Raw genomic sequence first — 23,984 nt, 5'->3', positions numbered from 1 at the left:
ATTGCAGATATGAGGCGGAGGAAGCAGCCAGCCAGGAGCAGGAGGGGTTCCTGCAACATGTATCAAGTCAAAAAACCCAGTTCACTGACGTAAGTACCGATTTCTCCAAATAAGTTCAATTTTCAGCATCTAAATTTGATTTTAGAAAAATATGAATAAATTGAGATTGAGATGAAAAAATGTCAAAATCGGATCATATTTACAGTTTCAGCAGAAAGCACAATACAAAAAAAAAGCTGCAAAAAGTTCCAAATACAGTGAAGTTCCGGTCTAAGATTCTCCAGTGTCAGGAATGTCGTTACATGTGTTGTATATGCTTTACTACAATGTAACAGGTTGAGGTGAGAATAGTAAGGCTTCTTTTTTCAGTAAAAGCAAAATTGCTCCTAAATTTTTGCAGTGTCCAAAATACAAAATTGTCTAAAGCATCCAGGAAAAGTAAAACAGAAAAAAAGGATGCAACATATAAACCTTTCATATTGGCTTTATGTTATATGCAGGACTCATATTTCCAAAAGAAAAACAAATGAAGTGTATGACCTGCTCTCCCCTCTGCGCCAAAGCCATGAAGTAGCTCCCGCACCTAAATCATTGGGCTCTATTTTCCTAATACGTGGAGCCTCAGAAATCTGTGGCTCATATTTAGATATATTTCATTTTAGAGATTATGTTATTGCAAAAGCAACTATGCATTTCAAATGGAGAGCATAATCTCGAGGGTCCCTGAAAAATAACCAAAACTCGCCACTAATCCTCCATTTGCTTCTTCCTTTGTTATTGATGTCCTAACTCAATTTGGTGTCAGGCGGCAATAGACTAAAAAAAAAAGGGAATATTCATTTTAAAAATAAAGTGAATATTAAGAATTTTCTTTCCTCAAGAAATCTGTATATGATGGAATGAAAAGGTGATGGATGAACAATCTTCGAAAGAGAATCTTCAGAGGTCTGTAGATTTAGGAGAGGCCATTAGGCTGCTTTCACACATCAGGTTTTTTGTTTCAGGCTAAATCCGGCTCTCGGGAGAAAAACCGGAACCAGAAAAAATAAAAACCGGATCCGGTTTTTTCCCCCCATTGACTTGTATTAGCGCCGGATTGCCCAGCGTTCCTTCCGGTTTGATGCCGGATCCGGCGTACACTCGATTCCTGCGTCTGGAAAAAACGTCTACTGTAACGTTTTTTGTCTCTGGCGAAAAAGCCTGAAGCGCCGGATCCGGTGCTTCTGGCTGTTTTCTAGAATGGAAGCCTATGGGAGCCGGAAGGTGCCGGATGCAGAAAATTGCAGATCCGGCGGCCTGATCCGTTTTTTTAAACTGAGCATGCTCCAATTATTTTTTTATCCAATAATCTAGATAGGCTAGCCGGATCCGTCAAAAAAACGGATCCGTCGCATCAGTTTTTCACAATCTGAGCCGGATCCAGTTTTTTCAACATTCGCCGGATTTAGCCTGAAACAAAAAACCTGATGTGTGAAAGTAGCTTTAGTAACACAGTTGTCCTCAGGCAGTGTTGACACAGATCTGAACCTGCCCAGAGCTGTCCGTGGTATAAAATGACTAGCTGAACAAATGAATATATACAAGGACTTCATGGATATGGATGGTCTAAAAAAAAGTATTAGCTGTTATTGCCCTTATTCTCATTTTTACAATTTCCTTAAATATCCAATAGCAACTCACCTAATCCAATCCATTATTCCATAGACAACTGTTAAGACACCTTGTAGCTCCAAGTTTTCATCCAGTCTAATGTATATGACGGCTGCAGACGTTTGCTTAACCTAAATAATAACATAAGCTGAAGTCACACATGAGGTGAAGATCTCCGTCCTTGAAGTTCTCAAAACAGTGTTAGCTAATGAGGACAGGATATATTTATCCTCTTACCTTTTCGGAAGGTCACCTAAAATAATTCTGATAATGATTTCATGGTCAAGTCCTGATGTTTTCTGTCTTCATCATTAGAAGCGTTCAAGATGGGGCAGAAATAAACTATGAAGACAAACGTCCTAATATTCATCAGCATCTAGAAGATGAAACATTGAGTCATAGGTTAACATTATTTGTGGTGCCTGAGGAAATTATTGCCACCAGTCTTGACGCTCATTGTTTCTTCTTCATTCTCAAGAAGCTTTATCTTCTGTTATTTCTAGAAGTTTTCACAGCAATAAATTTCAACTTTCTCCGTGGAGGACTTGTCTTGAGTAGACGAGATGACCATCCTGCTGAAACATCCACTCTGTATTACAAAAATATCTCTTTATTGCCATTGAATGGCATTTCGCTCAGAACGTCAGTACAGAAACCGCAGAGATTTAGCACTTGTAAATGGTATCATCTTTTCTTCCTGGCCATTTTCTCTGGCTATTGAGACTTCTCAGTGCGTTACCTTCAACATCAATAAGAAGACAATGATGCCTTATATCATTTTATTATAGCTGTTTTCTAGGCAACCAAGGAAAAAAGCTATAAAGCTGCCGTGTCATATTGTACCTTCTCCAAACAGCAGGCAATAAAGGAGAGAAATTAGTGTTGTCTACGATTCCCAATTCCTGCAGCAAGACTGAAGTTTAAAGAGACTGTCTGCCTTTGGGGACATTTTATTAGTAACATAGTTATTAGGTTGAAGGAAGACTTTAAGTCCATCTAGTTCAACCCATAGCCTAACCTAACATGCCCTAACATGTTGATCCAGAGGAAGGCAAAAAAACCCATGTGGCAAAGAGTAAGCTCCACATTGGGGAAAAAAAATTCCTTCCCGACTCCACATGCGGCAATCAGACTAGTTCCCTGGATCAACGCCCTATCAAGGAATCTAATATATATATAACCTGTAACATTAAACTTTTCAGGAAAGGTATCCAGTCCCCTCTTAAATTTAAGTAATGAATCACTCATTACAACATCATACGGCAGAGAGTTCCATAGTCTCACTGCTCTTACAGTAAAGAATCCGCGTCTATTATTATGCTTAAACCTTCTTTCCTCCAAACGCAGAGGATGCCCCCTTGTCCCTGTCTCAGGTCTATAATTAACAAGATTATTAGAAAGGTCTTTGTACTGTCCTCTCATATATTTATACATTAAAATAAGATCACCCCTTAGTCTTCGTTTTTCCAAACTAAATAGCCCCAAGTGTAATAACCTATCTTGGTATTGCAGACCCCCCAGTCCTCTAATAACCTTGGTCGCTCTTCTCTGCACCCACTCTAGTTCAGCTATGTCTTTCTTATACACCGGAGACCAGAACTGTGCACAGTATTCTAAGTGTGGTCGCACTAGTGACTTGTATAGAGGTAAAATTATGCTCTCCTCATGAGCATCTATGCCTCTTTTAATGCATCCCATTATTTTATTTGCCTTTGTAGCAGCTGCCTGACACTGGCCACTGAATATGAGTTTGTCATCCACCCATACACCGAGGTCTTTTTCATTGACGGTTTTGCCCAGAGTTTTAGAATTAAGCACATAATTATACATCTTATTACTTCTACCCAAGTGTATGACCTTACATTTATCCCCATTAAAGCTCATTTGCCATTTATCAGCCCAAGCTTCTAGTTTACATAAATCATCCTGTAATATAGAATTGTCCTCTTCTGTATTGATTACCCTGCAGAGATTAGTGTCATCTGCAAATATTGAAATTCTGCTCTGCATACCCCCTACAAGGTCATTAATAAATGTTAAAAAGAAGAGGGCCCAATACTGACCCCTGTGGTACCCCACTGCTAACCGCAACCCAGTCCGAGTGTGCTCCATTAATAACCACCCTTTGTTTCCTATCCCTGAGCCAGCTCTTAACGCACTTACACATATTTTCCCCTATCCCCATTATTCTCATTTTATGTATCAAAATAAAAATTAATATTTGTTTACTCAAATGTATTCAATTGGGGCAAAAAGTTTTTTTTTTGCATTAGGTTTCACTAAAAATGTAAAGGTTTTTTCAGTTTACAAAAACTATAAATTACTCACTGGATAGGTAATAATTTTTAGATTGAAGATAATTTTTAGATAGGTGTGGGTTCTATTACTGGGATCTTCAAATGATTGCCAGAATGGAGGAATTATTTTTCCTGTCCTCATCAGGTCCCAAGGAAGAGGATTATTGGAGCAGATGGTTGTGCACCTGCACTAATGGGAGGACAGTGACCACTCTGATGGAAGGGCCCTCACAATGTGTAGTGCTTTAGGGATCCCAGTGCCTTCTTGTGACCTGGGAAACACTGAGGTCACCGGTGATGTTCTGTCCCCACAATGATCAATGATGTAGCTTGGGGTTTATCTTATGTAAGGGGGTATGCTATCACTGCGCAGCTGTATGGTACATGTCAATAGACACAGAGGCATCAATTCACTATAGGTCAGTAAACAGAGTGACTCAGTACAAAGTGTATTACTGTTCACTGATTGCTATGATGATGTGATATATAGGTAAACATCTCATTTCAGCTATGTATGAGCTTCCTTAAGTTTTTTTTTTTTTTTTTTAAACCATGCATATTGATCACGGCCAATATAAGACGTCTCAGTTCTTGTACTGTTTCTTCCACAGTTTGAAGGAAAGACGTCTTTTGGGATGTCGGTATTTAACCTGAGCAATGCCATCATGGGCAGTGGAATACTGGGTCTCGCCTTTGCCATGTCCAACACAGGGATCATTCTGTTTGTGTAAGTTTATGCCCCCATTCCCTGACTATACAAGGTCTCCTGGCTCGAGTCCAGCCTGCTATCAGTTTGGGAAAGTCCTTTCCATGAACAGCTTCTGGCTGTATGCAGCTGTTCAGAGAGAGATTGCAGGCCCGCATTCCCACAGTCACTGCTCACAGATGTCCACTGCACAGATATATGACCTGTCCCCAATACAGGCCCATATAATGTACCGACATACCTTCTGTCTACTGTACAGATATGGTGGATCCGACAGACACATATGCAGCAGGTTTTTTGTCTGGATTATCAGGGTGGGAAATCTGCACTGTATTACATTGGCAAATCAATGCTGTTTATGAGATCTTAAAGGGATGCTGTCACGTTGTACATGCAGTCCTATCTGTGAACAGTACGGACTATATAAAAGCTGAGCAGAATTATACAAAGGTTTCTAGAAAGGTTCAGAATAACATGTATTTTATTTACTGAATTCCTGAATGGTGGTGGTATGCAGAGGAGTCAAGTGGGTGGTCCTACTAATAATGGATAGCATCTACGTATGCACAGTCATACAGGGAAGACTGTCAATCACGGAACAAAACCACCTACTAGACTCACCCATACAAACACCAGGGATTTCCACAAATAAAATGCAATTTTCACTGACCGCCTTCCCACAACAAATGTCTATCAATCTGATCAGCTCCTCCGGCTCTATAACATCCCGCCTGCAGATCAGAATCTGTTTTCAACATAACAGGTTCCCTTTTAAGAAATCTGGTGCACACGCTGCAGAGAATACTCACAGCGTAAAAACTGACCGGTGATGCAGACTGGAAATCCACAGCACCTCGATTTATAGCGCAGAGGTTAGTCAGCATCTCACGCTCTGCAATGCAAAGGACGTATGTAAAGTTAGAAGCAGCACAATTTACAGATATAAGCTGGTCTTCGCATTACACATATAGGCTGCCCGCTACATAGACAAGTGCATGATATCAATGCTTCTTCGCCTTATTATAGTGATACTTGTATACACGGCTGTTAATCTCCTTTGTAGGATCCTTCTGACACTCATCGCGGTCATGTCTGCTTACTCCATCCAGCTCCTCCTCAAGTGTTCTGGGGTTGTGGGTGAGTGACCATTGTTTTTGTGTTTAGCACTTTTTTGTTGTTGTTGTGGTTTTCTTCCAGCACATGTTATAAATAGCCAGAAGGGATACAGCAAATGCTTCATTGCCTATTCTATTAACCCTTCTCACGCCCAGTATCCCCCAAAGACCGGTTACAACTTATAGATCAGTGAGGCTCTGACTGCTGGGACCTGCACCAATCGACAGAACGGGGAACTTTTTTCCTCTTTATCCTCATTTTGAAAGGAGTGTCAGTGCATATGCCCGACTACTGCTCCTTTCATTCTCCATGGAGCCGCTGGAAAAAGCTGAGCGCATGTGATTGGGCTTGTACAATACTACTCTGTTCTAAATGGGCATAAAAGGGCTCATACTGCTGATCGCAGAGGGTCCCAGCAGGCGGACCCCCACAATCTATACCTTATCCTATCCTTGGCATAGACAATAACTTACCTTCACTGGACAATTCTTTAAACACAATCTTTCAATTCTGAATATCATGAGTCCTAAAGATGGAGCACAGATTCCTGCTTCTCTTTATTCTGCGGGAGCTTTCCCTGCGCTGTCCCCTCCTGTATAATGTAATAGTGGTGAGAAGAGAAAAAATTGCCACTCATTGGCCTTGTTCATGCTTTCTCCTGGGCAGGTATCCGTGCCTATGAACAACTAGGACAGAGAGCATTTGGACCTGTAGGAAAAATTCTCGCTGCACTAATCATAACCATTCATAATGTGGGCGGTAAGTAAAAGTCCAATATGCACCTTCTAATAAATTTAGTGCACGTTCCACCAGTGATTTTATTTTTGGATAAACCAATCCTCAGAAATTTGTCTTTTTTTCAATAGACTTGCAAAATGTGCCTTTACATGGGGCATTGGGATGGTGTCGGAGACAAGGACCACTTTTTAATTAAAAAAATCTAATTGTATTGTTTTTTTCTTTCCCAGCAATGTCCAGTTATTTATATATTATCAAGTATGAGCTTCCCCTTGTAATTCAGGCCTTCCTGGGACTGACCGAGCCAACTGGGTAAGATCAGAAAGGTCATGCTTTGGATTTGTGTGTGTATGAGAGTGTGTACCCGTGTAAATGGCAACCCCCGTCATGTGTTCTCGACGTCTGAGTGTTTTCTTCTCTGCAGGGACTGGTTTCTAAATGGTAACTATCTCATCATCATTGTCAGTATCTTCATCATTCTGCCACTCGCACTCATGAAACATCTAGGTAAGACTTAGCGGTTGATTGCATTTGGTGAGATTGTATATTCAGGACAGGGCAATCTGGGAGTTTCAGTCTTGCAATAGCATAAAGCATGACTAGCCTGCCCATATAAAGGTTGCCTATAGAAGCACATTACTATGTCTCCGCATGTTGCACCTGTGTGTCATACCTGTACATGTATTATCTTTCATGTCTGCTTTGTTTCCTTATCAGGTTATTTGGGCTACACAAGTGGATTTTCGCTCAGCTGTATGGTGTTCTTCCTGTGTGTGGTAAGTTGTACCATTTTTTTCTGCCTGCAAATCCATACCTGGGCCATAGGGTGCAGTTATAATAAATACTGGATCACTGTCACACTGTTAAATTCTAGGAAACGGCAATAACAGTGTTGGCCTGTAGATGGCACTGCATCCCCTGTACTAAAACTCCAACTCTGAAACTACAAGTCCCAGCATGTAGCAGAAGCTAGATGACATGCTGGAGGATCTAAAGCTTTTCATCTCCTTCCTGCACAGCAGCGCTCCTGGGACAGCTATAGCTTCCTGTGTATGTCCTCTCCATCCATCTGTGCTTTGTCTCCGCAGGTGATCTACAAGAAAACAGTGATACCATGCCCCCTGAATGCCACAAATACTGTGCATAATGTCTACACTAATGGCTACAATGCCACCGAGGAGGACTGTTTCCCTAAATTATTTACCTTCAACGCTCAGGTATGTTGTGTCCGGATATACAGGGCCTCGCTGTTCACTTTTCCCCTCTCCTAACATCTGCAATGACTTTGGTTTCAGAGCGTGTACTCCATCCCCATTATTGCGTTTGCCTTTGTGTGCCATCCTGAGGTTCTGCCCATATACACTGAGCTACGCAGGTACGAATGCTAAATAATGACACTTTTACACACCTAGATGATCTTGCAGCGTTAATACCTAGATGTCTTCATTCCCGTTACTGGAAGACTCTGTGTACAACACATATAATATGTTCATATCTTTTTTTTGTCTTTAAAGAGCCACCACAAAACGGATGCAGACCGTGGCAAACGTCTCCATCTTTGCAATGTTTGTCATGTACCTGATGACTGCTCTGTTCGGCTATCTGACTTTCTATGGTAAGGGTCATGTAAGCAGAACGGCTGTGAGTTGTGCGCCATCGCTTGGTGACAAGGGGTACAACTAGTATTTCTCTTCCAATGCCATGTCTGATGATGTCCACATCTGCCCCTTCTGTTAGGTCAAGTGGACTCGGAAATGTTACACACATATAACAAAGTGGACCCTCTGGACAAGCTTGTGCTGTGTGTGCGCCTTGCCGTCTTAGTAGCCGTCACTCTGACTGTGCCGGTTGTTCTGTTTCCGGTAGGTGAGACTGTAGTGGATCTCTATCATTGTGTCTGTTTTTTTTGTCTTACCCTTTCTGCCCTATTGCTGCAGATCCGTAGGGCCATCCAGCAGCTTCTTTGCCCCGGGCAGGACTTTCGCTGGTGGCGGCACATCCTTATCGCTGTGATTTTGCTGATAGCTGTCAACCTGCTGGTCATCTTTATTCCTAACATTAAGGATATTTTTGGTGTTATTGGTAAGAAGGTCTCCACGTTTCACCAGCCAGTCACTCCGCATACAGTTTTACTAAGCTTCAAAAAACCAGGGGGTAGATTGGGGTGGAGAGTGGTGGGGGGACACAGATAAGTCCTGTTGATCTAGGGAAAAATTAACAGTACCTAGTGTAAATATGGAATTTTCAAGTCTCCAAATAACCAGAGAAAGATCTGTAGAGACACTGAACAAGCAGGCAGAGCTGCAAAATAAAAACTTTGAAGCCAGCAGAATAATGAGTGCAGCTCTGGAGTATAGATGTAACTCAGGATCAGTGCAGGATCAGTAATATATGTACACAGTGACTGCACCAGCAGAATAATGAGTGCAGCTCTGGAGTATAATACAGGATGTAACTCAGGATCAGTACAGGATCAGTAATGTAATGTATGTACACAGTGACTGCACCAGCAGAATAGTGAGTGCAGCTCTGGAGTATAATACAGGATGTAACTCAGGATCAGTAATGTAATGTATGTACACAGTGACTGCACCAGCAGAATAGTGAGTGCAGCTCTGGAGTATAATACAGGATGTAACTCAGGATCAGTAATGTAATGTATGTACACAGTGACTGCACCAGCAGAATAGTGAGTGCAGCTCTGGAGTATAATACAGGATGTAACTCAGGATCAGTAATGTAATGTATGTACACAGTGACTGCACCAGCAGAATAGTGAGTGCAGCTCTGGAGTATAATACAGGATGTAACTCAGGATCAGTGTACACAGTGACTGCACCAGCAGAATAGTGAGTGCAGCTCTGGGGTATAATGCAGGATGTAGGTCAGGATCAGTAGAGAATAAGTAATGTTATGTATGTACATAGTGTACAAAGTAGAGTGATAAAACACAGGGTGCTCATTTATAGTTTATGTTGTGAAAAATATTTTACATTTTGGAGTAAACTGGGTGATGATTTTGACAACTATTACTATTTTTTGACTGAAGGATCCACTTCGGCGCCAAGTCTGATATTCATTCTACCGAGTATTTTCTACTTGAAAATTGTCCCCAGAGAGAAGGAGCCTCTGTCATCACGCCCAAAGATTCAGGTTTGCAGTCATGGTCTCCTCTTTCTACCAGTTTGACCCTTTCCCGAATCTCTTGTTATCCATCTTCCTGTAGAGTGATGCTCCTCTTTGTTCACTTACATGTCCCCATTTTCCATTCACAGGCTGCCCTCTTTGCCTCCCTGGGTTTCGTCTTCATGACAATGAGTCTGACTTTCATAATCATAGACTGGACAACAACAGGAAAAAGTAACATCGGGGGGCACTAGCACGTCCTTGGCTCCCTCTCCCATGATTAAGGACAATAGGTCAGACCTCCCTAACCTGTGTACAACACATGAGACTCTAGCTGCTAACACAGGAGTATGGGGAGTAACTGACCGAGGGAAGAGCGGGGCTTGAAAATGAGACATTCTAGGCCATAAGTGAGCCCCTCCAAAACTGTGCTACGCCCCCCAGCTGCTGCAAGGCCTCACTACAAATCACTTGACGCATTTGCTTCAGGTTTCTTCGTCTTGGTCATTGGAGGTCGTTTTCCTTGTCAACGATTCTTGCGACATCCAGTCGTTTTGCTACGAATATTTACTCATGTCAAGTGCCTCTTCCCTGAATGCTACCAAAATGTCAATGAATCACAGTGTATCTACCTCACCATCCCCTGCCCAGCAGGGGGATCAGCGTGCTGCACTCAGGGGGTTAGGTAATCTCTCTAGGAGAGCACACTGCAGCAGCGGAGCATTACAATGTGCCATGTTGTACTGTATAGAGTGTATCTTCATTATGCAGCTTGACACAGACTCGCTGTGTTACCCCTTGATATAAAACTTTATGTTGGTATAGGGCCTCCAATCTACAGTTGCATACGCTCTTACCATGCTCTATACCGTGAAGAGTAACTGTTACACAGCCATCGTCGTATTTGCCGTGGCTCTTGAAGCTGGTTCTTTACTAGATCACTGTGATCGACCCAGGTCACAACAGTCTGTTTTGCTTCCCTCCGTCCTGATCACTGTGAATTGTGTGGGATCTCCCCCCTTCCCCAAATCGTCTGCCGTCACTGCGATGACCTTCCCGAGTCACACAATCCTGACATGTTACATGCTTGGAGAGCAGCTATACAAGGCATTTGTGAAGACCATGCAAAAAATATTTTAATAAATTTTTAAAACAAATAATTTGTACAGTTTCTTCTATTATCCTGTGATACAATGGCAGATGTGTCAAGGATAAGGTATTTCTGAGGGGTGCTTGTTACATTTCACATTGGACTCCTGAATGGCAGCAACGGTGGAAAGTTTGCAGATTTCCAACTTTAAAAAGGACCCATGTAGATGAGCCATGAAACAACCACCGATCGGCAGTATGTTAGCTCATCAGCAGTCGTCTACTGTCCGACCAGAATCCTATGCCAATGGACTAATCATATATAAGATCCTTCTGTGTGCACAGAATTATCACTGGTTTGCTTGGAGCAATTTGCCGCCATGACCACTACAATCACCCAATGAATAAGCGTTTTGCTTGTTCATTGATTGCTACAGATTTGTTTACATGAGCCGATAATTGGCAAAAGATAATTCTAACTCCCTAATTATCAGCTTGCATTAAGTGGTTGTCCTTGGGTAGCCATGCTTTCCTCTGCATTACTTTTATGCATTCACCCTTACAATGAATACCGTAAGTGATTCTGATAAACTGGTGCGGCAGGTGAAAAAGACGATCATGTGATCACTGTGAAGCATTTTCCTCTTGTAAATCTCCACATAAGAGTCAAAACACAGTAAATTCTGCAGTCTCCATAATTAGAGGGGAAGTCCACCTGCCAATTGTGTCCCAGCAGCAGGTATGTGCATTTGTGAGGTCATCAGCACTGCTCACCTCCCAATGCAAACGTGAATTTCTTCTTAATTCCCCCTCTTATGTCAAACTTATTAAAAACAAATATAAAGAAATATTTTCTGTATCTTAGGAGGAGTACTGCCATGTCCTCCTCACTGCCCCCCGTGCCTGGTTGTTAAGGTTCCCACACATCGTGTCTCCTGCTTGCCGCCTACACAAATGCCGCCTACACAAATGTACCCTCAGTGTAGCAGAGAGCCTATGTTTTCAATGAGAAGAGAAAAAAAAGACATTGTTGTCAGACATCTCTGACAGCAGCTTATGTCATGGGGGAACAAAAGACTATGTTTAAGTTTCAATATGGACTATCCTTCAGGCGAGAGGCCATTTATACATATAAGATGGCCATTCTGTTCCCCGCAATCCATGGAATTGGAGCAACTGGCTGCAGCTGGAGTGCCCCCATTCGACCTTGTCTGTAGTAGGACAAAACTATTACTAAACCCCACCACCCTGGCTATGTGGTGGGGTTTAGCTTATTTATGTCCCAGACAAAATTTAAATTCATCAGCAGTTATAATTAACAAAAAAACAAAAGTGTGGTTTGACATCGAAAAGCAAAATGATCCCATCCATCAGTGTGCGAAGGGCAAATACAAAAATCAATCATCCTCCTGTAGTTTTCCTCTTGCTTTCACTAATTTCCCCTTCAAGATATCAAAAACAAAAAAAAAATATCCTCAGCAACCAGCTGGTATAGTAGGGAAAAATTTGTCTGCAGTAGCCATGTTTTGAGCAAAAGGACCCACATGGGCAAAATCAGATGCCTCTGAGAACCTCCCCAAAGCACCACTCCAGCAGTTTGGTTTTTTTAACTGCTGGAATGCTGCTTTAAGCCTAAGCCCCCTGCCCCAGTCACATACTCACCCTTCGGTGTCTTCACCATCTTTCGGCCACACTCTGGTCCCGTGGTGCCATCTTGTCAGTGCAGCTTCTGACTGGCCGGTAGTCAGGAGCTACATCACAAGCTCTCAATGCAAGTCTATGAGAGCCAGTATGAGGCCAGAACGCGTTTTCCATAGACTTACACTGGAGCAGCCGGCAAATCACAAACTGCAGGAGACGGACTGGAGCGACAGCGAAAACAGATAAAAACACGGGAAGGCGAGTATCACACAAGGGGCAGAAGACTTGGATTTCAAGCACCACTCCAGCAGTAAATAAAATTAAAAAAAAACGCTGGAGTGGTTCTTCAACTTAAGGTGTGCTCTTTTTCTCAAGTCAGGGTAAACATGGGTATCAAGGGTTCAATTATCACCCGCACAATATTTGATATAGTAGGGGATAGAAAATCTTCATCGGTGGTATAATATATCGTCCCTTCCCCCAGCACCTCACCAGTCTGTATATCCTGGCTGAACTCACTGGTGGTTTTTTCTGCTTCCGTTTGCTCGTATCTATGTAGTGCGGAAGTTCCCTTTTTTAACTTCATGCTCACGACAACGGCCAGGTCCCTACAATGAGCAGAGGGTCGTCCAAAATCGGGGGCCGCACCCAAGAAAATGCTCCCTCTGCCCTCCTTTTGGCCCAGGAGAATCAAAAGGTGTTCCAGCTTCTGGGGAGAAAGTGCTTGGTGAGAAATGTGGTACCTGGGCGGGCTCTGGGTCAATGCTTCATAGGGAAGTAGAGCTCAGTCAGCTTTTCAAATGCTAAAATAGGAAATGCAGCTGAAGTAATGACACGGCGATCTCCAGAGCTCAGGCAGAACACAAGGTCCATAGTGATAGAATGCTGACCAAAGACCTATGCCTTAGCTATATTGTGTGTCTCCGCTATCCCTGCAAACTATTTTTCAATGATGCCTCCAATAAGATGCATAGCGTAGTAAGACAGAGAATGGCAGAGCCTCGCTGTCCAGTAAGTAGTCAATCATATGTATTTGTGTCAATAGTAGATGAACAAACAGATCTCCGAATGTCCGCTCCCTACTCTTCCTAATATGTGACCACAGGGTAAATATTGCACCATCCGTATCACTCCCTCTTTCCTATGCGTGTCTGAATGAGACATTAAAAATAAAACATTTACTTATTAGAGAGCACAGGATCATGATTCTCCTGCATCCGTCCACTCTTTACCCCGGTGATGTGAGCAAACAGGGAAGTTTATTAGCCATCCCTTGTCATCTCTATTGTATGTACATAATGATGAATAAATCTGCAGAAAACATGGCCCAAGAAAAACAAACATGCCAGCGCTACAAGCTAATCCGGTCATAGGCCATGTTCACACAGTGCGTTTTTTACTGCGGAACCGCAGCGTTCCGCAGCTGTTTTCCATGCAGGGTACATAACAATGTAACCCTATGGAAAACAGTCACTGCTGTGCACATGATCCGGAATTTCGTTTAAAAAGCCGTGCAGAATAGCTGCGGCAAAAAAGAAGGAGCATGTCACTTCTTTTTCCTGAACCGCAGCGGTTCTGCACCCATAGACCTCCATTGTGAGGTCAAAACCGCAGTAAAACCCGCAGATCAAAAATATATCTGCGGGTTTTACTGCGATTTGATGTGCAGAACCGCTGCAGCAGGAAGTGCGGGGGAGCGGGCGGAAGTGCGTGGGCGGAGTGTGGCTGCCCCCCCGTGCTCCGATCCCGCCCCCCGTGCTCCGATGCCCCCCCCCGTGCTCCGATGCCCCCCCCCCCAGTGCTCCGATGCCCCCCCCCGTGCCCTAATCTCCCCCCCTTATACTTACCCGGCGTCCCGGTGTCCGTCCGGCCGTCTTCTCCCTGGGCGCCGCCATCTTGCAAAATGGCGGGCGCATGCGCAGTGCGCTCGCCGAATCTGCCGGCCGGCAGATTCGCTCCAAAGTGCATTTTGATCACTGAGATATAACCTATCTCAGTGATCAAAATAAAAAAATAGTAAATGACACCCCCCCCACTTTGTCACCCCCATTGGTAGGGACAATAAAAAAATTAAGAATTTTTTTTTTTTTTTCACTAAGGTTAGAATAGGGGTAGGGGTAGGGTTAGGGTTAGGGTTAGGGGTAGGGTTAGGGGTAGGGTTAGAAAACTGCATTAAAAAAAAGGATCAAAAAACGCATAAAAAAACGCATCATAAAAGGACAAAAAAGGACCAAAAAAAGGACCTGCGTTTTCTGCCAAGAGCTGCAGTTTTTTAAAAAAACAGTCCTGAAAAAAAAAGGATGGAAATCCTGAACGTGTGAACATACCCATACAAAACTGAGCTACAATAGCACGTATGTCTGCCGGCGGCAGAGGCAAAGGTAGCAAAATTAATTAAATCATTATACAGTTATATAAAAAAGTTTGAGCAATCTTAAGCTTAATGTTTTATAAAAATAGTTTTTTTTGCAACAGCTATTTCAGTTTCATATATCTAATAACTGTTGAACACAGTAATGTTTCTGCCTTGAAATTAGGTTTATTGTACTAACAGAAAATGTGCTATCTGCATTCAAACAAAATTTGACAGGTGCATAAGTATGGGCACCCTTATCATTTTCTTGTTTTAAATACTCCTACCTACTTTTTACTGACTTACTAAAGCCCTTTTCTTGGTTTTCTAACCTCACTGAGCTTTGAACTTCATAGCCAGGTGTATGCAATCATGAGAAAAAAGAAAAGCTACTTAAAGTGTCCACTTGCAAGTTGTTCTCCTGTTTGAATCTCCTCTGAAGAGTGGCATCATGGGCTCCTCAAAACAACTGTCTAATGATCTGAAAACAAAGATTATTCAACATAGTTGTTCAGGGGAAGGATACAAAAAGCTGTCTCAGAGATTTAACCTGTCAATTTCCACTGTGAGGAACATAGTAAGGAAATGGAAGAACACAGGTACAGTTCTTGTTAAGGCCAGAAGTGGCAGGCCAAGAAAAACATCAGAAAGGCAGAGAAGAAGAATGGTGAGATCAGTCAAGGACAATCCTCAGACCACCTCCAGAGAGCTGCAGCATCAACTTGCTGCAGATGGTGTCACTGTGCATCGGTCAACTATACAACGCACTTTGCACAAGGAGAAGCTGTATGGGAGAGTGATGAGAAAGAAGCCGTTTCTGCAAGCACGCCACAAACAGTCGGCTGAGGTATGCAAAAGCACATTTGGAGAAGCCAATTTCTTTTTGGAAGAAGGTCCTGTGGACTGATGAAACCAAGATTGAGTTGTTTGGTCATACAAAAAGGCGTTATGCATGGCAGCCAAAAAACACAGCATTCCAAGAAAAACACTTGCTACCTACAGTAAAATTTGGTGGAGGTTCAATCATGCTTTGGGGCTGTGTGGCCAATGCCGGCACCGGGAATCTTGATAAAGCAGCCCTGGGACCGGAAGCTGCTGCTTGCAATGGAGCGGTCCCGGGAGCGTGGCGAGAAGCGGGCGGGAAAGGCGGCAGAGGGTGAGTATAGCAGTTTTTTGTTTTTTTTATTATTTTGAACATGACATATTTTTACTATTAATGCTGCATAGGCAGCATCAATAGTACATAGTTGGGGACACACAGGGTTAATAGCAGCGGTAACGGAGTGCGTTACACCGCGGGCCGTTACCGCTGCCATTAACCCTGTGTGAGCGGTGAGTGGAGGGGATTATGGAGCGGGCGCCGGGCAGTGAGTGCAGGGGAGTAGGGTAGGGACTAATCGGACTGTGCCCGTCGCTGATTGGTCGCGGCAGCCATGACAGGCAGCTGCCGAGACCAATCAGCGAATGAATAACCGTGACAGAAGGACAGACAGACGGAAGTGACCCTTAGACAATTATGTATATAGATATATATTACTAATGCAGCGGTGTTCAAACAGTGTGGTAAAGAGACAGTGACCCAGGTTAGTCCGATTTAAGTCTTTACTTTGGCAACAAAAATGCAAACGTTATCCTCCGGATCGCAGCCAGATCATCCATAACTATAGCACTCTGTTACTGTGGGCGACTGCACCACCATATCTCTCATGACTTCGTCAGTTGCTTTATCTCGCCTGGCTCTGGACTGTGTTTAGTCTCACACAGACTTGTGCTACAGAGAGCTGTGCTACAGAGAGCTCCTGCTCTCAAGATTGACAACCCAACACTGACGCATCCAGACCAAAACTGAAAGTTTAAATGGGAATTGTGGACATGGGCCACTTCCAAAACCCAGAGTGGAGGGGGCGACCCATCCCACTACTAATCTTATAGGTCTCTCCAAAAATAAAAGCCCAGGTCAGGTTTTCCTAAATTTGACGTGGTCAAATAGCTTGACCAAATACACAGTTTTTTTAATTTGCATTGCAACCAGAGGTGTCACTGTGATTACAATGCAGTCCAGCGGGTTTAATATGCCTCTATGCACATCCTAGGGGATACATAATGGCCCTCGCATGAGTCCCCCTCACAGTCTCACATATCCCTACCCCTTCCCCCATTCAAACTTGCAGGGTTGAACACCTGTCACCATACAGTGTGCCTGCAACAGGGCATCTGCATTCTATTGCATCTTGCGAGCTCAATGTTCTACAGAAAAATTATATTTTATAAGGACAGAAACCATCTGGTGACCCAAGCATTCCTCTCTTTGGAATTTCACATCTAGACCAGAGGTGCATGGTCTATCACTAGGCAGAACTGCCGCCCCAGTAAATAATAGCCTGCTGGAAAAATACCTATAATATCTAATGTTTGCAATTTCAGTGCTCTAAAAGTGATCAGTGACCTTCATAGGGATGTAATAAAAGAGACTACACATAATCAGTTGCAAAAAAAAAACATTTACTTAACATAAAACTAATAACTATGAAATACAAACTTTTCAAAACTCCCGCCAAATAGTCCCCAGTTCGACTCTCTCAAAAAAATGTACAAAGAAAATTTTTGAACACAAACTTAATTTTAAGGTACCTTAAGTACTATTAAAAACATATTCAATCAGAAGTAGATGCTGAGGTTTCCCCAGAAGTCACACTTGCAGAGCAAATAGCAAGAATTACACACCATTTTTGCATGTGTCAGGCAAATTGATTTATGACATTTGAGACATTCATAATTTGAAAGCCTTCTGGTTCCGCTTTCCGTTTGGCAGGTGGTGCATCTCCTTCTTTTGTGAGGTGGTGCAGATGGTGACTTTTCACCATCATCTTCTGGGCGGAACCTTTTGAGCTGAACTTGAAGGCGAGAGGGGATACCGATTGTTTTCACGCTTCTCCTGCGTAGCTCTCCAAGTACTAGTTCATGGGCCAATTTTTTCAGATACAATCGTCTACGGAGTGGTTCAAGCTTGTTTTCAAGATAAATTACTTGTGAATTTATACCACCCAAATTCAACATAGCAAAAAATATGACCATTGGCCAGCGTTTGATGTTTCTGCTGACGTTGAAAGTGTAGCACATCTGATCTGCTGTATCCACACCCCGTTTGGTGGCATTGTAAAATGTAATTATCTCCGGTTTTTTTTCTGCCCCAGTCCCAGGATCGATGGCAGCATCATCATGAAGTGTTGATAGAAGAAGTACGATTTTTTGGGCATGTGGTACATAGGAAACTAAAGCCTTTCCATTATGGAATGCAAACATACTGCTGTACTGTTGTCTCTCTTTCACACTTACAAACTGTGGCGGCAATTCCCTTTTGTTTTTTCTTACAGTTTCCACATATGACAGCTTCTGAATTTTCAGATAATCAATCAGATCACAACTTGTAAACCAATTGTCAGCTGTAATATTGCGACCCGATCCAAATAAGGGTTCAGCCAGTCTTTTTACAACATCAATGGGTTTGTTGCTCACACAGTTCGGACCTTCTGGTTGTTTTCCTGCATAAACTTCCAGGTTGTAAGTGTAGGTCTTACTGGCATCAACAAGGGCATAAATTTTTATTCTTATTTGTTTGGCTTTGATGGAATATATTGACGAAAGGCACATCTACCACGAAAACCAGGGAGCATTTCGTCAATAGTGAGATTCTCTCCAGGGTAATAACTTTGTTTACAGTTTACAACAAATCATTGAAATATATCACGAATTGGAGCAAGTCGGTCATGTGTTTTGCGTTCGGTTCGGGTAGTTCTGTCGTCAAACCGAAGGCAACGAATTAGAATCTTGAATCTGTTTATGGACATAACAAGGCTAAATTTTTCAACTCCATCCCCATCTTTACCCCAAAGTTCCTCCAAACTTTGTCTATTTGCCCTATAAGCTCCTGCAAGGTACAGTAATCCAAAAAAAGCACGCAGTTCTATTACATCTGTGGGCTTGATGGTTCTGTTGCAGATGTACTTGTCCTTTATAATGTCTATATATTGGTTGGTATATGTGACAATAGAGTCCAGAATGTCATCTGTAAATATACTGTTCCAGCATTCAACTGCAGTTTTTGCATTACGTGCAGTTCCTATTACTGCAGGAAGGTGAGTAATAATGTTTAAAGGTTCCCTACGTTTTTTCTGGAATGGCTTCTTGTTCCATTTAGTATTTTTATCTTTTCCAATATAATATGATCCAACTTCTTCATCCTCGCCACTGTCACCATCTTGCTCTGTTTCAGAATCCAGGACACATTCTTCCACCTCATCATGAGAATCAATCTCACTTTCCTCTCCTAAATCCTCATTCAGTGTGAGGTCTCTATCATCTAACAGCATGTTTGTTACTTCCTCAACATCAAGTTGTTTGGATAAATTGTACATTTTCCTCTCCATTTCAGCAGATAATCTGAAGCAAGAGAAGGAATATGTTAGGGAACTACTGTATATGCCTGAGCAGCACACTTTCTTTTATAAAATCTCCCTTATTTCTATGAAATATCCTCACATTTTGTGCTATACATTCATAAAACAAGCTAAATAAACTATTGTGATGAATAAAAACATAAAATACCAACCTTACTGAATGTGACGTATTCACATACAATGAGCCTGAGAGATCTGTGCAGCTATATCCTCTCCCCTGAAGCTCTGAAATCCAACTGTGATATCAGGTTTCACAGACCTTCAAGAGACAGGAGACTACCTGGAGGGAGGGGGTTTCCTCACAATCTGGTGAGGAAGGAGAAATGAAAGTAAAAGAGAAGCGCCTGTCAGATCAGTTGTATGTGACGGAGGGTTAAGGACTGGAAGGTGTCCTCCGTCTGAAGATTCCACCAGACCATGACCGCCTTCCATCCCATTAACAGCTCAATCAGCGGTGTTGATCTCCCAGCAAGATTAGGTACAAACCGTTTATAATATCTAATGACACCAAGGAGCGCTCTCACCAGTTTCACAGTGAGAGGCTGGGGACAGTTTTTAATGGCTTCAATTTTATTTGGGGTGTGATAATTCCCCGACCAGTCACGTAACCCAAATATCCGGCTTCCTCAAGACTTATAGCACATTTTTGGGGGTTTACCATCAAACCCGTGGCTCTGAGTGAATCAACTACCGCTTGTACCTGTGGCAAGTGGGATGCCAGTCGCTACTATAGATGATGATCTACGTATGAAGACACATACTTATGGGGTTCTAACAGTATGTCCATCAACTCCTAGACTCCTCAATGACTCCTAGTTGGAGAATCACCTTCACCTCTTCCGAGATGGCTTGCCTCCGTGCCTCTTTTGCGGGGTACGGTTTCATTTGCACCCTTACCTGAGGCCTAGTGACAATGTCATGCCAGATCACAGATGTCCGACCGGATATTTCTGCAATAATTTCTGAGCCTCCAGTCACTGCTCTTTTGTGAGACTGTCGCTAATCTTTACCTCGTTCGCCGCCTCATCCTGAGCCGCTGTCGAAGGGACCATAGAAGAAATGGTCAGAGTCAGCTCTGTAGTAAGACAGACATTCCCGGTCTTTCCATGCCTTTAATAAATTGACATGGTAAATTTTCTCTTTTTTTTTCTTCCTGGGCTGATATACCCTGTAGTTCACTTCACCAATTTTTTTCCCTGAATTCATTTGGGCCATGCCACCTGGCCAAAAACATACTTTCTGCAGTGGGTACCAACACCAAACACTCTAGCCCTTTGTTTAAAGGACCCAACAGTGGCTTTTCTATTGTAACCTCGACTCTGAGCTGCCTGGGCATTCAGGAGATGTTCCTTTACAATAGGCATTATGGACGAAATCCGGTCCTGCATACTTGCCACATGCTCTATAATGCTTTTAGGAGTGGTGGACTCCTGTTCCCAGGTCTCTTTGGCTATGTCCACCAGGCCTCTGGGATGTCTACCATATAATAGTTCAAATGGAGAGAACCCCGTTGATAACTGTGGTACCTCCTGGATGGCAAATATTGGATACGGCAACAACATATCCCAGTTCTTCCAGTCTTTAGCTACCACCATTTTTAACATAGGTTTTAAGGATCTTGTTAAATCTTTCTACTAGATCAATCAGTTTGTGGGTGGTAGACTGACATGCGCAACTGTTTGATCTGGAGCAGCTAACCCAATGCTTTAGTGAACTTGGACATAATAGGAGTCACCTGATCCATAAGGATCTCCTTTGGTAGTCCAAGGCGACAGAACATGGCAAACAGCTCCTGGGCAATAAGCTCCGACGGGGTATGCCAGAGAGGAATTGCTTCCGGGTAACGAGTCGCATAATCCACTACGACCAATATGTGTTGGTGGCCCCGGGCTGATTTCACAATTGGCCCTACCAGATGCATAGCAATCCCCTTAAATAGGTTCCTCTATAACAGGCAGATGAACCACTGGACTATGGAAGTTTGCTGTGGGTGTAGCCAGCTGACAATCTGGGCATGATTCACAAAACCTCTGCACCTCAGCATAAACTCTGGTGCACAAGAACTTCTGCAGAATACGCTCTTGCATTTTTTTTTTTTATTTTAGGTCCCAGATGACCACCCAGTAGTGTTTGTGGGCCATCTCAAGTACCTCCCAGCGATATGATTGGGGCACTACCAGTTGCTCTATTATTTCATTGCGGAGTTTGTCAACGAGGTATAACAACTCCTGGTAGACCGCCACACAAGGAATAACCGCTTCTGCCCCAGGTTGCACTGTCACCCTACTTACCATTATCACCCGTTCCGAAGCCCGAGCTAGTGTGGGATCCTGGAATTGGGCTGTCCCAAATGTTCCTCGGGACACTTCCAGCTCCGGAACTAATGTTGTCTCCTCGTTCTCTCGTGCCAAGACCTCTAGGGGAGACCTATAGGGAGTACACTCTTTTCCTATGATGGTGACCCCCATGGCAAGTATCCCTGGCTCGGGATCTTCAGGTTCAGAGCCTGGATATTCCTTTATCTTGGGATGTTAGTTTTGCTCTCCCACATTGACCAAAAAAGGGGCAAGTCTCTTCCCAAAACAGTCTCTTACGGAAGTGTCTTTACCACTAACACTGTATGATACCTTGGTTGATGAACTCCGTATTGTGGTTGTTGTTTAATCTTTATTTGCAGTTTTGAGTTAATGATATGCTCGTGCTTTGGGAAGGGCGGGTCTTCATGTGGTGCTCTGATTAGGTATTCACCAGTATGGCTTCTGACAAGCCACTGATCTCTCAGTGACCCGCACCCTAATATATATGTAACAAAGTCACTGGTAAAGTAATGGAGGGAAGATATGTGTCACTACGCTTAATGGAGTCTAGGGTTTAAGAAGGTGACTTTCAAGGGAAGCAGGGGTGTTGTGTGTCTGGAGGGAAGATTCTCCAGTGGTATCTGTCCTGAGAAGGAAGGAATGTACCTTGAGCCACCGTTTCATTTTACTCTGCTGTTTTTGCCCAGAGGGTCGTGTTTATATTGTGCGAACCCTTGGTTTATGCCATTTATGCCATACTAAATAAACCATGTGCATCTTTCAAGACGCAGTGTTCTTCTGCAGCCGAGTGAGCAGATCTACCACAGGATATATATATTTTTTTTTTAAATCCCCGTCTACAGGCAGGCGCTGGCGCCATGATCACATCCATAAAGTGCATTTAATTACACTGGTCAACGCAATTTTTCTGGTAAGAAGTTTTAAAACATATTTTAAGTCAATTTTGGCTGCTGATTACGAATATGAACTCCGTTTTTGGCGATCATCAGGATTGAGAGATATTTTCAATTTTTGATGAAAATTACTCCTAATGTTTTATGATAAAAACACATGATTTTCGGTACTACATTTTGTATATTTTTAATCAAGGAATAACAAAGATTACAAAGTCTATGTACAGCAAATCAAATAGACTTACAGAATTAAACTACAAAATCTAAAAACACATATATATGGCACACAGATGAATGACAAATGGCACTTATTTGAACTCTCTTTTCTTGGCTGATCTGTGATGTACAGCTTCTGGTTTGTCTCTCATCAAGCTCCAGCAATAGTCAGCCATCATATGGGAGTCCCACCGGCCTTGATACCGTTCTTCCATTGTTTTAAAGTCCTGATGAAAACGCTCCCCTTGTTCCTCGCTCACATCCCCAAGATTCTCTGGAAAAAAGTCCAAATGGCTGTGTAATAGTGAATCTTGATACTCATTCTACATCCGAGATTTCGCAGACTCATTAGTAGTTCTTCCACAATCTCTTCATAGTTGTCCGCTTTCTTATTCCCTAGAAAATTCTGCACCACATAACAAAATGCATTCCAAGCTCTTTCTTCTGTCTCATTCATTGATGTGATAACATTTGGGTCTCTCATAAGTGTTCTTATTTCAGGTCCATCAAATATTCCAGCCTTTTTTTTCTCTTCACTAAGACCAGGAAAAGTTGAACATAGTTAAAGCATTCTCCACTGTGATTGAGAGCTTTGACGAACTGCTTCATCAATCCAAGTTTTATGTGTGAGGGAGGAAAGACAATGTCCTTCCTATCCACTAGAGGATCATGGATGACATTCTTATCGCCAGATGCCAAACTCTGTCGCTGAGGCCATTCAGTTTTCACCCAACGCTCTGCTGTAGCTCTACTGTCCCAGTAGCACAGAAAACAAGAGTGTTATCATAACAAATGGGAATTATGCATGTTCAAAGAAAACAAAGATATTCTCACATTTATTGGGAGACTAAATGAAAACTAAATTTACCTTAGTGAACCGTATAAACCGGCACTTTTCATAAACTACATATTTATCATGGAATTCATGAAAATGGGCTATACACCAATAGCGCAAAAACGTGATGTGATAGAGAAATTATAAGATCAGATTTGAATTCATCACCCTCATATTAGTGTAAAACTGTTCTTAAAGTCCATGCCAGAATTTTTTTTTTTTTTGCAGACCAGTGTTATTGGTTTTGATGGTATCCATAAATTTAAAAAAAAAAAAAATCAGTTTGAAAATAGCACAGTAGCAGCCATCGGCGATCTGATATATTTATTATGTAAACTAGGGGGAAGGTCACAGAGATCAGAGCACCACATGGAGACCCCCACCCACAGGCGTCCCGAAGCAAGAGCATATCATTAACTTAAAACTACAAATAAAGATTAAACAATAACCACAAGATGGATTTCATCTACAGGTATCATTTTATTCCGTATAACGGCACCAACCTGACCCTGTCTGTAGGTTACTGTGCACAATCCTGCTGACTGGTTC

The 23,984-nt window shown here is 42.6% G+C and overlaps 2 protein-coding genes across 12 annotated transcripts in view; both read left to right on the top strand.

The window, feature by feature from the left end:
* The window catches only part of SLC38A5 (solute carrier family 38 member 5), a 98,644-nt gene extending 87,851 nt beyond the window's left edge, over nucleotides 1-10,793 (top strand). For all 11 annotated transcript variants that reach the window (XM_069747875.1, XM_069747879.1, XM_069747880.1 and 8 more), the window contains 14 exons: nucleotides 8-89; nucleotides 4,559-4,674; nucleotides 5,717-5,790; nucleotides 6,436-6,528; nucleotides 6,738-6,819; nucleotides 6,932-7,014; nucleotides 7,225-7,283; nucleotides 7,596-7,724; nucleotides 7,803-7,882; nucleotides 8,022-8,122; nucleotides 8,245-8,369; nucleotides 8,445-8,589; nucleotides 9,557-9,660; nucleotides 9,783-10,793. In XM_069747875.1, the coding sequence (XP_069603976.1) occupies nucleotides 8-89; nucleotides 4,559-4,674; nucleotides 5,717-5,790; nucleotides 6,436-6,528; nucleotides 6,738-6,819; nucleotides 6,932-7,014; nucleotides 7,225-7,283; nucleotides 7,596-7,724; nucleotides 7,803-7,882; nucleotides 8,022-8,122; nucleotides 8,245-8,369; nucleotides 8,445-8,589; nucleotides 9,557-9,660; nucleotides 9,783-9,887 (1,378 nt within the window). In that variant the 3' untranslated portion in view covers nucleotides 9,888-10,793. The remainder of the gene's footprint in view (nucleotides 1-7; nucleotides 90-4,558; nucleotides 4,675-5,716; nucleotides 5,791-6,435; nucleotides 6,529-6,737; nucleotides 6,820-6,931; nucleotides 7,015-7,224; nucleotides 7,284-7,595; nucleotides 7,725-7,802; nucleotides 7,883-8,021; nucleotides 8,123-8,244; nucleotides 8,370-8,444; nucleotides 8,590-9,556; nucleotides 9,661-9,782) is intronic.
* A 2,145-nt stretch (nucleotides 10,794-12,938) lies between these two features.
* Nucleotides 12,939-23,984, top strand: part of WAS (WASP actin nucleation promoting factor) — a 32,219-nt gene continuing 21,173 nt past the window's right edge. Inside the window, exon 1 of the mRNA XM_069747873.1 lies at nucleotides 12,939-13,090. Coding sequence (XP_069603974.1) covers nucleotides 12,977-13,090 — 114 coding nt within the window. The 5' untranslated portion in view covers nucleotides 12,939-12,976. The remainder of the gene's footprint in view (nucleotides 13,091-23,984) is intronic.

This window comes from Ranitomeya imitator, chromosome 2, assembly GCF_032444005.1.
Source record: "Ranitomeya imitator isolate aRanImi1 chromosome 2, aRanImi1.pri, whole genome shotgun sequence".
In the NCBI taxonomy this organism is placed as follows: domain Eukaryota; kingdom Metazoa; phylum Chordata; class Amphibia; order Anura; family Dendrobatidae; genus Ranitomeya; species Ranitomeya imitator.
This window is presented reverse-complemented; position numbering and strand designations above follow the sequence as displayed.